Consider the following 14,410-nt stretch of genomic DNA (forward strand, 5'->3'; position numbering starts at 1 on the left):
CCATCACTATCATCCTCCTCAGTCTCACTCGTAGTAAATGCCATATGTTGCTTGATAACGTCTTTTGCAGCCGTAGTGAACAGTCCCTTGTCAAATGGATATCGGATGTAAGGCAACTATTTATATTTTTAGGGTGCTTTTCCCCCTCATAATAGAGTTAGTAAATAGCAAGGGGTGACAGGCCTGCAAAACCTCTAACAATGGAAACATTTTAGAAGTGTAAACTCTTTATTTTTGCTCTGACAAGCATGTCATATAGATATTTTCCTTTTTCAAAGCAAATTAGTGGTGGCCGTTTTTGAAGATTTCTCTTAATATTTTCCTCAAATTTTGTTTTCTGAGGAGTTCGTTCGTTTAAGTCTTACGGGCTTCGACATTAACAAATCATTTTTTGACTCTTGGTGGGTGACTAAAGGAAAAATGCTTGTATTGAAAGGTTTCGGTCGGCTTGCATGTGTTTTGATATCCATTATAGAATGATGATAGAATTGAAGTCCTTTGTGTACAACTGTTTAAACACAGGTTTTAATTTAAGTTTGCTTTATTAAAAGTACTGAATCACTTCCCCTTTACCATTTTTTTTTATAGAATTCAGACGTTTAATTTATCCAGGGGAGGGTCATGGAATTTTAGAACGAGTTCCAGTGGAGGGTCGGTGCATTTTAATCCCTTCCTTGAAAGGTTCATTTTATTTTCATCGCTTCACTGAAAATATTCCCCCCTCCATTTCCCTCTAACAATTTCTAACAAGTCACTTAAAAAAATGCTTTTTTTAATCTTGGTGGGTGTCTAGAGGAAAAATGCGTATATTGAAAGGTTTCAGTCGGCTTGCATGTGTTTTGATATCCAGTATGGAAGGGTAATAAAATTGATTGCCTTTGTGTACAACTGAAGTCGAAGAATCATTTAATCGTTTATTTCGGTATCCGGTCGTGTGAAAAATTATCTTAGCTGTTTCTACGTTTCACAGTGTTTGCATGAGAAGCAAATTGAGTTCAAATATTAGAGAATATGTCAATTTTAAAACGCAGCGAATCAACTGAGCTGCAGTGTAGCGAAACGACTTTGTAGCGAAACTACCGGTAAGCTTTATTTCCGCTTTCAATCATATATTTTGCTTTTATAATTTCGTTTCTACAACTTCTCCGTTATCTAAATTTAGGAACCAAACCCATGTCGTTGCAAGAACGCTTGCTCGACCCGTAGAAAACAAGGTTCTACTGGAGGTTTTCCTTGTGGAGGAGATAATCGACTGTGTACCGAAGCTTGTCTTCGTCTGAGCTCCAAACCAAGCAGCCATGACGCGTAGTTCGAATCGTTTACGAAGATTCCCACCGCACGAACCTTTTGCCTGGTTGAGAAAATGTAATTTTCCAAATATATATAATGGAGATTTGTTCTCCAATGTTTTTGATTGATTTCTCTCGTTATTTTAGTCAACGCAGGCGATTTCTTCCGCCCGGCGCCTTTTACATTCCCCACCACTTCTTTTTTATGTTCCGTTGGAGACGCGATCCATACTGTTTTTAACCAAATAAGATAAAATAATATCATAGGATGAGCAAAAGCATACTCAGAAACATGTTTCTAGTAAAAGATTGAAAATCCAATAAAACACTGGGAAGATTGAAGCGGATTTCTAGATGCCGACGCGTACTTTTGATTTCGGGTTGAGGTGGACGCTTTTCAAAATTAACAAAAACTAGCGTCCAGGCCAGGTTTTCACAAAGGTAACTGTGCCTCTTTAAATACAGGTTTTAATTCAAGTTTGCCATATTAAAAGTATTGAATCATTTCCCTTTTACCACTGTATATAGAATTCGGACGTTTTATTTATCCAGGGGAGGGTTATCGAATTTAAAAATGAGTTCCAAGGGAAGGTCGGGGAATTTTAGTCCTCCTCTTTGAAAAGTTCCTTTTATTTTCATCACTTCACTGAAAATAATTACTCCCCTCCCCTTCTGCCAATTTCTGACGAGTCTTTAAAAACATTTTTGTAAGTAAGCATGGTTATAGCTGCAGCAGCGAAGGAGCCTGAAGCGACCGAACAAGGCAGCAACTCTAATCGGCACAGAAATATACTTATGGGGTCTTGTGAGAGCTTTCTTGCAAAATGCAAGGAATTGTGGTCGCACAAAGATCAAAGGAACAAGGCATTGTGGTTAATTTTGTGGGCACCACAATGCAACGCGCTGCTTTGCTTTTTGACCGCGTGTTTTCCAGTTTCGTACAGAGCAAGGGAGAGAAATCAGGGTGAGTATTTTTTGTCGTTTTGAATGCCCCTGATTTTGCGGAATCAGTTTCTACTTCGTTTATATTTTCTAAACTGCATCTCTTTTAATTTCAGAACGCAATTTCAGCGTCAGGTATATCCTCGGCGTAAAAGTGAAGGCAAATTCTTGAAAGTCGTGTTGTTGATTACGTAAGCTTATCTGCGTTGATTATTTCCAACTTTGTTCATTTTTAAATACAAAACGTAGTCACTCTAGCTACGTACTTACACTATAATTTAAACACTACCTCATGCGAAAAGCAAATAATGCATACAAGGACTGTATTTGTAGAAGACTTATTAATGTTTTGCTATGGTTCAGAACTCTCGAAGCGTATTTAATTCCAATCGTGAAATCTTCTGCATTTTTAGCTCAGCATAAGTCATGAATAGGTGAATAACATATGCGTTTCAAAATTATGTTTTACAGTATGTTAGTCGTTTTCAATGACATGCTTGACATGTAAACAACATTTTCTTTTCTATCGCGCGAATCATTGTATTCACTGCAAGGTCAGTAAACTTTAGTTTTCCATTGCTTCGTTTGGTGTGAAATTTCACATTCGTTCTAAACTTGCTCACTTGGTGCATGTTTATACGCCCCGTAATACCAAAGTTAGATTCATTTTCTTACCAAATAAACAAGTGCAACAGGAAACAACATTTCAAATGTCCGATACAGTCGAACCTGTATATAACGGCCTTGTATTAAGCGGCCACCCTCTATTAGCGGCCAATTTTCAAAGTCCCGATTGTTCGTTCATACAAATGCTGTATTTGTTACCTGTATTAGGCGGCCACCTCTATCAAACGGCCACGGCCACCCTGTAGCAGTCCTATGTTTGTCTTTCTTTGTTATTTTTACCTGTATTAAGCGGCCACCCTTGAATGGACACTAAGCCATATGTTATTTTATGCGGTATTTTATTGTTGTTTAAAATGCGATCCATCATCGCGATAACGAAATAACATGTACAAAGCTATTGTAAGCTGATACTCGGCCGCTTAGTATTTTTAACGCTTTTCAGATGTCCGCAATGTGTTGAAGTACCGTACCATATCACGAACGCTAAAACAAGTTTTTTTTTTTTCAATATGCGTCACTATTTAGCTAGAAATTCCTCTTTAATTAGCTTGTTCTTCAGCCATGTGATGGGGAATGAATCGCCTTCGAAGATCATTGTCAGATGCTATAGATCATGCAGAACAACTACGGGCGTTTGCGCAGTACCGTGGATAACAGGAATTGCCGCTGGCAGTGTCGACAGTTAACGACTTGCTCTACAATAAAACAAAAGTTTCAAATGCCGAAGCGCCAAACGCGCACGTATCCCACTTTTTTAAGTCGCCGTAATTCTTACTCTATTCCTATTTTAACTTGAAGAATTTTATTTTCTATTGTACTACTTTTAATTAGCAACATTTCCGTTATAACTCCACTTCGAACGTAACAACTATGAAATGACGGAATGAGTAATTTTATTGTGAACTGTAAGTCATAGAAATACAGTACTGTATACCGTAGAAGAGTAGAGGACAATTTATTGCACAGTAGTTCTACACAATGTTACGTATATTATACCGTTAAGTTACAAGCTGGCACTGAACTTTGTTTAAAGTATTGATCGCTTGAAAGAGTGTTAATTGTCCTACTGTTTTCTTTGCATGAAATGTTTTTGTATGATACGCCGTTAAAATTGACATTAGACCACGCCCAGTAAGTATTTTAAGTGATCCTGTATTAAGCAGCCAGTTCCTTAAGTCCCGATGGTGGCCATTATATACAGGTTCGACTGTATTTTTAGCCTTGTAGCTGTTTTACAGGGTTTATATAATCACTCTAATAGAGTGCCTGTTAGGAACGCTCACTACTTAGTAACAGTATTACACAGAAGTCTGTTCCAACGTTAAAGTGCACCTAACCGTCGAGTTTTTATTTGACGAAATAAATCTGCTTTCTTTCTAAAGTGCTCCAGCGAGAAAAAAAATTGATTTCGTTGAATCCTCGATTTTCGGTGCTTCGGCGAAGGTTTGAAAATCGCGACTTTTTGTTGCGCGGCCGTGTTTTGGAGGGGAATGGATCAAGCTGCTCTGTGACGTCACGCCATGGACGAGGGATCGTTCACCTTCCAGTCTTTCTACTCATGTTCTGCAATTACATGACCTAATATGCCTTCCCGATGTGTTTTTGGAGGCTGTGGTAACGAACCAAATCTAGAAAAGGGGAAAGGTCTCCATTTACTACCACATTATGGTGACGATCGTCCCGTTCCCTTGAAGAGACAAACGATAAGGGGATTTTGCAAAACTCGAGCGAGCGAAGTGGGAACCGGCGGAATATTCTCACATTTGCTCGGCTCATTTTGAGAAAGACTGTTTCACGAGACAGTTCCACAATTTACCTGGCCAAGTAAAACCATCCCGGCCACATGTAATAAAAGATGAGATGGGATTCACTGTCTGGCCAACAATTCATGCCGTTGGTGTGCCTCAGTCTGACCGAAGCAATAGGAAGGTGAGAAAATCTTCGATTCTTTGTATATTATCCAGTGTTGTGAAACTAATTTGTTCCCTTCATTGATCCTTTTGTCTTACTTTCGTTTCTATAGGTCTTAAAACACTTGTAGTGTTTACAAAAAGATGTATTGCTGATGCGCTATATATTAAAAAAGCTTTAAAACATCAGAGGAAATGTCGCTGCGGGCGAATTTTTCGAAAGCGCTTAAAGACTTCATAACTTCGAAAAGTTATTTGGGCTTCAATTCGCTTGGCAGAGTAAAAAGAAAGCATCCAGCAATTTACTAAATTGTTCTAGTATTTAGATGAAACAGTGTTAGCGAAGTAGAATCGGAATTATAACAGAAATCGCCGAGCGCGTTGTTTGTGTCCGCGCCTCGCTAAGGCAAAATTAATTCAGGACAAACAGAATTATAATCCATCAAATATTTTCGCTCGCGTGCGGATTGGTCTAAACGCCTCACGTGACCGAATATACCCAAGCTAAAACTGGGGAATATCCGAAGATATTCCCCAAGTGATAATTCCAAATTTCAAAAACTTCAAGGCGCGTCTTGTTTACAATTAAAATTAATGTGGGAACGGTTTGCTTTTGTGACAGAAGGAGAGATAAACCTGCTGGTCGATAAAGCAGTATCAAAAAACAACATACGCTCTAAACGTTTTTGACGGTAAACTGTTCTTAAAAGACCAATTTATGTCCTCATAAATTTAAGTTAATGGGACAACCATGAGAGATTACGTGCTGGTTGTGTGACATGCTTTAAGGTAGGGGGTAGGGTTTCACAGTCCAAAGTTTATCGGGATCACATGCATTAGTAACGCAAACTGTACGCTGAGCCAATCAGAATCGGCTGGTATTTCACTGTCAATCAATCCTCAGACATCGAGCACGAGTTCTGTGTTCATTCATTCCTTCGCTGCGAGCTAGCAAACTGTAGTTGTCTTGTTCTACGACGTGTTTATTCTACGACGTGTCTTTTAATAACTTTCGCAGCCGTTCAATTTGTTTCTTCGCTCGCTTCTGAGACGGTTTCCCTATCCTGTGAGGCGATTTTAAGTTTCAGGATCGCAAATCATGCCGCCACGAGCACGCCGGTCGACTTCCCGCCCAGGCGCACAACCGAATATCGACCCGACCGTGCTTGGAGCCCTATCCATCGCCGACCTTCGCTCTCTTTGCGTTCAACATGGGATTCCGTCGACAGGAGTCCGGAAGACTCTCGAACGCCGGCTCCGGGAGCTGAACAATCCACCACCAACTCAAGTTCAAAACATCAATGAACATGAACCAGTAACTCCAAACAACGACGAAACGGCGGCACACAGGCAAGAGCGCACTGAGTTTACAGACGGCCAGATACAGACGATCCAACAATTAATTGCGGACACTGTGAAACAATCTGCCAGGGAGATAGCGACCGAAGCGGCTAGGACCGCTGTGAGTGCTTCGTCGAGCCTCCTTGCCCAAAGGCCCGCTTCGCTTGTGCGTGGCACAGCGCCCGAAACGACAGTTCCCACGAACACTGCGGCGGTAAACTTCGCATCGCCCTTCCAAGACATCCCAGGGCAGTATATCAAAGACATCCAATGTGGTGAGTTTTTTTATCTTTCTAAACTACTTCCTAAGAACCTGTCGCTGCACGACGAGGAGGATAATCTTGTCCTCTCCTTAGAGAACTCCGTCGTTAAGGTGTCGAAGAAATCGAAGCAGACGGCCTCCACCTCTATTACCGATATTGAACAGTGGACCACTGCTTTTACGTCCTATATGAGTGTACTAATCGACAAGTTCCCAACACGATCGCAGGAACTCTTGCAATATGTGAGTTTAATTAGATACGCAGCCCGTGTGCACAAAGGGTTAGGATGGGCCATTTATGACTTTAAGTTTCGCCAGAAAGCTAGCGTAAATAGGTCTATTAATTGGTCAGTGGTTGACACTCAGCTTTGGTTAACCATTTTTACTGTGTCACCAGCGATACTCAAAGAAGAGTATCCGCTTTTTTCCAATGGACCCCAGCGAAATGTGTCTACAACAGGGGACGCGAACAGAGGCACATGCAACTTTTACAATAGGAGCGGCACATGTAATAGAGACCCCTGCTATTTTAGACATGTGTGTAACAGATGTAGTGGATTGCACCTAAGGGTTGACTGCCCGGTCCACCCTGTGCGGCAACCAGAGCGGGAAGGGGGAAGGAATAGAGATAGTGACCATGGTGGCAGCTCAAAGTCAAGTCCCTCTCATCGAAAGTGAGAACAATACTTGCCCCCTCCCGACCCCTATTAATGTACGACGACTTGAGGAAACATTGATTAATCATCCTGATCAGGAATTTGTCTCCAAATTGTGTAATAATCTTAGGTATGGGGCCGATGTGGGTTTTACTGGGAGACGTGTTGCTAGATTCTCTAGGAATCTGTCCACTGCCCTTTCCCAACCAAATAATGTTTCAGAAAACCTTTCCAGGGAAGTGGCCCTGGGGCGAGTTGCGGGTCCTTTCCCCAGCCCACCACTGCCCAATTTCCAGGTGTCACCCATCGGATTGGTCCCCAAAAAACATTCTACTAAGTTTAGGACCATCTTTTACTTATCTTTCCCAAAATCTGGAGAGACGAGTATCAACTCTTCAATCCCCAAGGAGGATTTCAGCCTTCAGCATATAACAATCGACAATGCAATCCAAGCGATTTCGAGCCTCGGTCAAGGGTGCTTTCTTGCGAAGACCGACATCGAGTCAGCGTTTCGCCTCATCCCTCTTAGGCCTTCAGATTATGAGCTATTCGGCATGTATTGGGAGGGTAGCTATTACTATGACAAAGCTCTTCCCTTTGGCTTGAGGAGTGCCCCTTTCCTGTTCAATTTACTGTCCGATGCGATAGAGTGGATCCTCCTCAATCAATGCCAGGTTTCGTTTGCTTGTCATATTCTCGATGATTTCTTGATCATCGAACCAGCATCATCCTCTCCTCCTCTAAATTTGCTATGCCAGCAGAGCTTGAATAGCATGCTCTTGACCTTTAGGAATCTGGGTATCCCCACTGCACCCCACAAAACAGAGGGCCTTCTACTACCCTTGTGTTCATGGGAATTATCCTGGACACCGTCCGGATGGAGGCCAGACTCCCAGCAGATAAGGTAGAACGGATACAGGCCTCCCTTGCCCTCTTTCAAACAAAAAGGACATGCACCCTAAAGGAGTTACAGTCACTCACTGGGACTTTGAACTTTGCATGCAAAGTTATCCCCCCTGGGAGACCCTTTCTTCAGCGCACGATTGAGCTAACTCGTAAAGTCGCTAAACCTCACCACCACATTAAATTAAGCAAGGGTTTCTTCAAGGATCTCACTATGTGGCAACAGTTTATCCACACCTAGAATGGGGCCGGGTTTTTCCTCTCTACTTCATGGCTAGACTCCGACTCCTTAGAACTCCATACTGATGCCTCAGGCAGACTTGGGTACGGTGGGATATTAGGTCAGAAATGATTTCAGGGTAGGTGGGAGACTCCCCACCAGCTCAATGCTCCTGGTATAAGCATTGCCTGGCAAGAGTTATTTGCTCTGGTGGTAGCATGCCACCTATGGGGGGATGAGTTCGCTAATAAGCGTATCGTTTTCTATTGTGACAACCAATCGGTTGTCAGTATAGTAAACTCTAAACGATCCCACATTCCTAGGGTTATGGATCTGGTTCGCCATTTTACCCTCTTAACTTTAAGACATAACTTCTATCCAACGGCGGAACACATCGAAGGCAAGAATAATGAAATCGCGGATTCCCTCTCTCGATTTCAGAAGGAGCGATTTCGCAGACTGGCCCCTCACGCAGACCCAGCCCCATGTCCTGTACCCCCAACAATGTTGGTGATCTAAATGCCGACATCCAGAAGTACTTACGTCTCTCTGTTGCTGCCTCTACTAAACAAACATATACCTCTGGTGAACGTAGATTTTTGGACTTTTTCACCCTCCACAGCCCACACAGGTCAATTTATTTGCCAACCAATGAAGAGACTCTTATTCAGTATGTTGCCTATTTAGCCAAAACAATTAAACACTCATCCATCAAGGGTTACCTGGCTGCAGTTAGACACCTGCATATCCGCTCAGGCTATGCCCTGGACCTTAAGAAATTCTTGCGCCTGCAGTTGATTTGCCGCGGCATCAAGCGTTCCCAGGGCGATTCTACCCACATTCGACTCCCTATTACAATAAACCATCTGAAATTGTTCTTCCAACTTCTTGCAATCCCAACCACCACTCGTTATGACTCCATTATGGTATGGGCAGCCATGACCTTAGCCTTTTTTGGTTTCCTCCGCTTGGGAGAAATGACCTGCAACTCACCCTATTCATGTACACTCCACTTGTCTCCAGGGGATGTAACCTTTTTCCCCAGTATTTAGAACCCTGACCATATGTCAGTTAGGATAAAAATATCCAAAACTGACCCATTTCGTTCGAGTCAGACTATTGTTATTGGAAGGACTGACCAGAAGGTCTGCCCTGTTTTGGCTATGACAAATTATTTGTCCTACCGGGGGACCACACTAGGTCCACTCTTTCAGTACTTGTCTGGCGCTCCCCTCACAAAAGCGGGACTTACCTCTGAAACTAGGCAGCTTCTCTCTATGTCTGGTTTTCAGCCTTTTCAGTATCCGGGACATAGCTATAGAATTGGGGCTGCCACAACCTGGGCTTCTGTGGGCCTTCCCCCTTGGCTAATAAAAACACTGGGGCGGTGGTCCTCTGACTGCTATGAAACATCGCCCACAATGCCGCGACACATCCGGGGCTTTTATGTGGCGTCCGCGCGTAAATTCAAACTGAATAATGATCCCAGCTGTCCAGACAATAAGAAAAAATGGCCGACGTCTGCAAACAGTATGTGTGTTTTGCGCGATTACAAGCTTATTAGCCAAGTTTCGTAAAAGTTTGCATATGGCTTTTGAAGATGACACATCAGTAGAAGATACGAGACCTTTTCTGAGATTTTATCGCAATTAGAACTAGTCGCAAATTTTATTTGAATCTGGTCTATTTCAAGGAATTTTTGGTACGAGAGTAAACTTCGAAGCTAAATTTTTCTTCGCTCGAGTACTTGATCAGAAAGTTTGCATATGGCTTTGACCGTATATTGCTTGAGACGGCTTTACGCCAAGTTTCAAATGAAACTGATAGTTCAAAGTGGTCGCAAACTCCAACTTTAGATTTTTTTCCACCAAAGTTCTTGCTTTCCCTCTCCTTAGAAACTCTCAGGGGAATAGAACGAACCTATTTTGAATATCCCGCTAGAATTTAAATGTAGTCGAAGCTCCGCCTCCGCAAACAATAGAACCCCCTTGGGACTATTAAGCGTTGAGACTGAACAAGAAAACAGCAGTTTAAAGGCTAATATAAAAATGATTAAAGAAGCAACAGTTTCGATTCCTAGGCCCCGGCGAATTCAGAAACTAACATTTTCCAGCATTAGCCCGACCTCCACCGATTAAACAACTCAAACAACTGGTTTGCACATCGCACTAGCTATGAAACTACGATCAGGTCAATTTTTTTTTTTGCTTTTCATTCTCTCGACGAGGTTCGCGCGAAAACCAACGAAAAGTGAGACGAAAAACGACGCGGAAAATTTCCTCTGATCGCAGGTCGATTTATTAAAGCGCCGTTTGTAAAACCACGCGTTCTTATGGTTTGAGAAGTCAGACGCTTGACCATCAGATTCCATCGAGTTAAATAAAAATTTCGTTGCACGCGAACTTTTTGATAAAATTCTTTTTAAGAGTGCGGCGCACTTTTAATTAGAGCGCTATTGTTAACTTCATCCCACCTTGGGATTTACTTAGCGCGTCCAACCGTTTGATTGACAGCAGCTGAAATGTGCAAAGGGACTTACGTATTCCCAAAACTTGACCTGTTGACCAATTACAGCCGAGTAGTTCCACATACGCAAATTATTATGCCGCCCGTTGATAAACTGGGCACTGCAAGTACATGTCGCCAAAGACAATAGCATTCTGGGCGATGAGATATGTTCAGTGCCCACCTTCCCTTCTTTCTGGGGTTTCCCGTCAGCTGTTAGGTGATACCTTTAATTAATTACTTATTTTAGGGGTCGGGGTTGTTTCGTCTATGGGGAACACACTTTGTGTATTTGTGGGGATGAAGTGCTCCCTTACAGGCACTCTTGGCCCCATAGGCTCACAGAATTTATGGGTTACCATGGTAACCATGAGTCTAGCTAGAGTTAGTTAGACATAATTTGCTGACTACCGGATACTATATATTATATTACATCATGAATGTTAAAATTGTAGTCAATAAGTTTCTTTTCCATTTTTCGATTAATATCTAAGTTAGAAGTGTTTTATTGTAAGTATTGTTGTATAGTAAAGCTGTACGTCTATAAGTTTTCTATTAGTTATTAAGTTGGTGGCGTTATATTGTAGTATTGTGTATTGTAAGTCCGCAAGTACTGTTGTATTTAAAGTGGTCTATGTCAATAAATTTATTCAATAAAAAAAAATAAAGAAAAAAAAATAAAGAAAAAAAAATACTTGTAGTGTTTCCACTCAGAATCAAAGACATGTTTTTCTGTTGTTCGTTTGAGACGGTACTGTAATTGTTGACGCTCTGGACGTCTCTGTTATCAGATAATTGGGTTATATGAGTTGTTGGAATGTTGTTGTCGTTCAGTTTTTGTATCATTGTTTTGCGTGCGCTGTGGTTGGTAAGTCTTCGCTTCTCATCAAAGCCTGCTTCCGTTGTCTGCCGTAGTTTTCATTAAGCTATTTAACTTGTTGACTCCCATAGCACTGGCCTTGAACCATGGTTTTTCTGTAGGATTCTTAGTATGATTAATACCAAGATAAAACGGTGAATCGCTATCCGTCATCGAGCTAGGTCTTTTCTCAGAGTAAACTTTGTAAACAAACACTGGATTTCTGTCCGGTGTCCCATGAACTCAGTCAGCAAACTTATATCTCTTCGTGTCTTGGAAAGAGTGTTCTTGTTTTTTTGGTCTTCGATAAACTTGTCTATAGGTTTGTCTAGAGACACAAATCTTCTTGATTGTTCAGCCATCCTCAAAAATACCTCCTCGCTCTTGATAAGTTTGAATTACGAACAACTCGAGTACACCGAAAATATTATCTTGTCAAAGCTGCCCGACAACGCTACCCGCGATGACTGCAAAAAAGCCTGCAAAAACACAATTCGCTTAAACCGTGGTTTGTGATTGGACGAAACGATTTTTTCACGTGTGAGAAACTCGTTTCGCCTCTCTGATTGGTCGAAGTAAAATCCGAAACGCTTTTTCACACAGCAAAATTTGATGCGAAAATCTCAGTATATATGAAATAAAAAGTGTTTCGTATCTGGCTGTCCATTCCGGGTCGGCACGCAGCTCATCCGTATTAAAACAAGTCTTCTTCGAGGTCGCTGTTATCGAATGGGTTTGCGCTTGCTGAAGCTTCTTGTCGATAAGCGTCCATTTCGATTTTGAAGATGTAATTCATTTCGGAGTCATCCGAATCTTCTATATCCTCCTCGATCTCCTGAGACTACGGACTCCTCGGGCTCCTTGGACTCTTCTGATAACCGTAATGAAGAAGACGAACACATTCTGAGACGGACTATGTGGAGTAAATCGCAAAGAAATAAACCGAAAAAGAGACGCAATCGATATCGCGTGGTCCCTGGCGTGACGTCATAACCATCGCTCGTCCCAGGCTTCCTAAAACGCGGTGGTGAAACAACACAGTCCCAACTTCAAAAGCGCATAGAAAATCGAGAATTCAATCAATTCAAAAACTTTTTTCGCCGGAACAGTCTAGAAAAAAAGTAGATCTATTTCGCTGAAAAAAAAATATCTGCTGTTAGGTGCACTTTAAGTAAAATCACACAACAATTTATTGTATATTTAAAAGTTTCAAACAAATACAATTGTAAGTTCTTTTTCCTTTGTACTTTCATCTTGTCATTAAATACACTTTTCCGTTGTTTAACACGTTTCTTTTCATCAATGCGTTTTCCCATTTCACATAGGCACCATGGGTCATTTTCAACTCTTTCAAACTTTCCTTCTTATTCTCATCATATAACCCGCACTCACCTGCCTCCCCAAGGCAGCATTCACTGCCGTTCCGGTATACAAGTTTAGTACTATCTTGTTATTATGGTTCAGTTGTAAGAGCACAGACATAGAGACAATGTGTGATGTTCCAATAAGCAGTGTAGATATCATAGAAGTACGTGATGAATTATAATTATAGTTAAAAGTAAAGTTTGTCATTGTTTAAAAACAGATAGAGAGTGGATGAGATTTTCGCGGAATTGTAGTCGCAATGTTAATATTTGTCGGTACCGTGACCATGATCTAGATTTCCGAGATATAAGCTAAGCCTGTAACAAACATGACAAGGCAGACCATAATTCAACACAATGAGCTTCATGACATTGTCCTGGAAGACTTTCCTTCCCATCAGCTCTCGAGCTTCCTTACTTAACAGAGCATTTGGATAGGCGAATACAATTCATTTTGCTACACGTGCTCGCTTGGTTCTTTTTAATTTCCGAACAAGTTCTTGGTCGGCTCTTTCTCGTTTACAGCAACTTGCAAGACATCAGCGGTTATCCTCCGAGCTTTTAATACTTTCAGCTCATCTTCAATGATAGAATTTAAAAGGCACACCGCAATAACTATGGTCTTGGTGGTCTTAAAAGAAACAACATGAGGATGGAGGTGAAAGAGCATTGATTTGTCAAATCCAGTGGATAAGACTCCAATAACATCCTGACCTTTCAGCATATATTCAAAACACTTTATTTGAAGAGGTTTGAAACTTAACGATGGAAAATTACAGTAATTTAAAGAAAATCTAATTAAACAAAACACTGACGAAAACTTTGGCTCACTGGAAGTGACCGCCATCTTGAAAACTCTATTTAACATATGATAATTTAGTATACCCAAAATATTTGGGTGTTCTGAGATCATGTGACCAGCCGATCCCAGGGCCTTTTCCCGCCAAACCCTGCCCCGCCACCAAGCCATGGAAAATGCCCTGGGAACGAGGTTGCTTTCAAGCCCCATTTAGTTGCGTAGTAGCCTTTACTTATCAGTTAAAGTTCAGTTCAGTAAATCCTGACCCGTTCTTTATCTTGCCACAGAAAGCGGCCTGGCCGCAGACCACGTACCAGATAAGCAAGTGCGACAACGTTTATTAGCATACCTATCTCGACTAACTTTGATTGTCGAAGATGAATTTGGACTACATCTCCCAGAGGATCTACCCAAGGGATTTTACGTAAGCACTAGGAAGTTGTCTAAAAGAACCCTGTTCACCACTGATTCAGGGTTTGCCGTTATCCTCTCGAGGGAACAATCATGGAGCAACATCATGAGGAAAGAGAAATACAAGAAGTCAGTAAGTGAACTTTACAGTTTACAAAGAAAACGAGTGAAGGCAATTTTTTTGTTGCGGATTAGTAAACACAAACTGATAAAGTCTGTTAAGACAACCCTTCAGACTGTACGGTGTATAAAGGTAGGGAAATACGATATGCATCTTTTTGAAAGTCATGGCCAGTAAAAGCGTTTCGATGTGTACGGTGTG

The 14,410-nt window shown here is 41.5% G+C and overlaps 2 protein-coding genes across 2 annotated transcripts in view; both read left to right on the forward strand.

The window, feature by feature from the left end:
• LOC146453656 (uncharacterized) overlaps nt 1–14,410 on the forward strand; it is a 114,982-nt gene that overhangs the window by 25,125 nt on the left and 75,447 nt on the right. The window lies entirely within an intron of this gene.
• The window catches only part of LOC146453657 (uncharacterized), a 40,521-nt gene that overhangs the window by 22,987 nt on the left and 3,124 nt on the right, over nt 1–14,410 (forward strand). The window contains exon 8 of the mRNA XM_085096301.1: nt 13,965–14,221. Coding sequence (XP_084952427.1) covers nt 13,965–14,221 — 257 coding nt within the window. The remainder of the gene's footprint in view (nt 1–13,964; nt 14,222–14,410) is intronic.

The sequence above is a fragment of the Pavona decussata genome, unplaced genomic scaffold (assembly GCF_977016875.1).
Source record: "Pavona decussata unplaced genomic scaffold, jaPavDecu1.1 SCAFFOLD_324, whole genome shotgun sequence".
NCBI lineage: Eukaryota > Metazoa > Cnidaria > Anthozoa > Scleractinia > Agariciidae > Pavona > Pavona decussata.